A 1067-nucleotide genomic window follows, 5' to 3' on the forward strand; every position below is an offset into this window, starting at 1 on the left:
CCCCTCTGGACGAGGGCCCAGGGCTGGCCCGGCGCTGCCTTCGGGCACAGGACTCACACTCTGTCCTCGGCTTCCTCATCCATAGGTGACCCCAACCCCAGGCTTTGGGGGAACCGGAGTGGCCTGCACACCTGGCAGGTGTTAGGGACCCCAGAGGCAAGGCCAGCAGGGGCAGGGCCAGAGGGGAGCTGCCCCCCAACGTCTGCCTCCAGGGCACCTGCTGGACTCCCCCATGCTGTTCGCCCTGCTGGACGCCCCCATGCCTGCAAGTTCAGGGGCCCGGGGACCGGCCTGCCTGCTGACTCCTGGGACCAGCCCTGCCCGGGAGCTGTTTCTCCACCGCTCGGAGAGAAGAGGCCGGGAGTGGGAGTGGGAGTGGGAGTGCGAGTGGGAGCGGGAGTGGGAATGGGATGGGGCAGCACCGCCTGCCCTGTTCCCCCTCCCGCCAGCACGCACCGCAGGCCGCCAGGCGGCAGTACTCCCAGGAGAGCGCGTGCTCCTTCACCACGTAGCACCAGGGCCGCTCGTCCTTGTCGGGGTTCCTGCGGGCAGGGGAGCGGTGGGTGCTGTCACACTGCCCTCAGCGAGGGAAGTGGGGATAGGGGCATGGGACCCCTTGCAGGGGGTCCTTCCACCCGCCCGGAGCAGCCTTGCTCACTCTGTGATGGACACAGGGGCCTGGGGCCTGACCCCGCCTGGCCCTTCTCCCTGGGGAAGAGCCTCTAGGCCAGTGATGGCGAATCTTTTGAGCTCGGCATGCCAGCATTTTGAAAAACCCTAACTTAACTCTGGTGCCGTGTCACATATAGACATTTTTTGATATTTGCAACCATAGTAAAACAAAGACTTATATTTTTGGTATTTATTTTATATATTTAAATGCCATTGAACAAAGAAAAATCAACCAAAAAAATGAGTTCGCGGTCTCTTGACACGCGTGTCATAGGTTCGCCATCACTGGTCTAGGCAGAAGGGCCAGGAGCCCCTGTGCGCCTGACAGGAGGCCTCCCCAGGACGGACCCTGCCCGCGGGTGAGGCGGCCTCGGGCCGGGCCAGTGCTGACCGGC

General features: G+C 63.0%; 1 protein-coding gene across 1 annotated transcript in view; it reads right to left on the minus strand.

Moving 5' to 3' along the window:
• Positions 1 to 1067, minus strand: part of HGFAC (HGF activator) — a gene marked incomplete at its 5' end in the record, with an annotated part of 8343 nt that overhangs the window by 4005 nt on the left and 3271 nt on the right. The window contains one exon of the mRNA XM_015561563.1: positions 275 to 579. Within this exon, the coding sequence (XP_015417049.1) occupies positions 275 to 579 (305 nt within the window). The remainder of the gene's footprint in view (positions 1 to 274; positions 580 to 1067) is intronic.

This window comes from Myotis davidii, unplaced genomic scaffold (genome assembly GCF_000327345.1).
Source record: "Myotis davidii unplaced genomic scaffold, ASM32734v1 scaffold937, whole genome shotgun sequence".
Classification (NCBI taxonomy): domain Eukaryota; kingdom Metazoa; phylum Chordata; class Mammalia; order Chiroptera; family Vespertilionidae; genus Myotis; species Myotis davidii.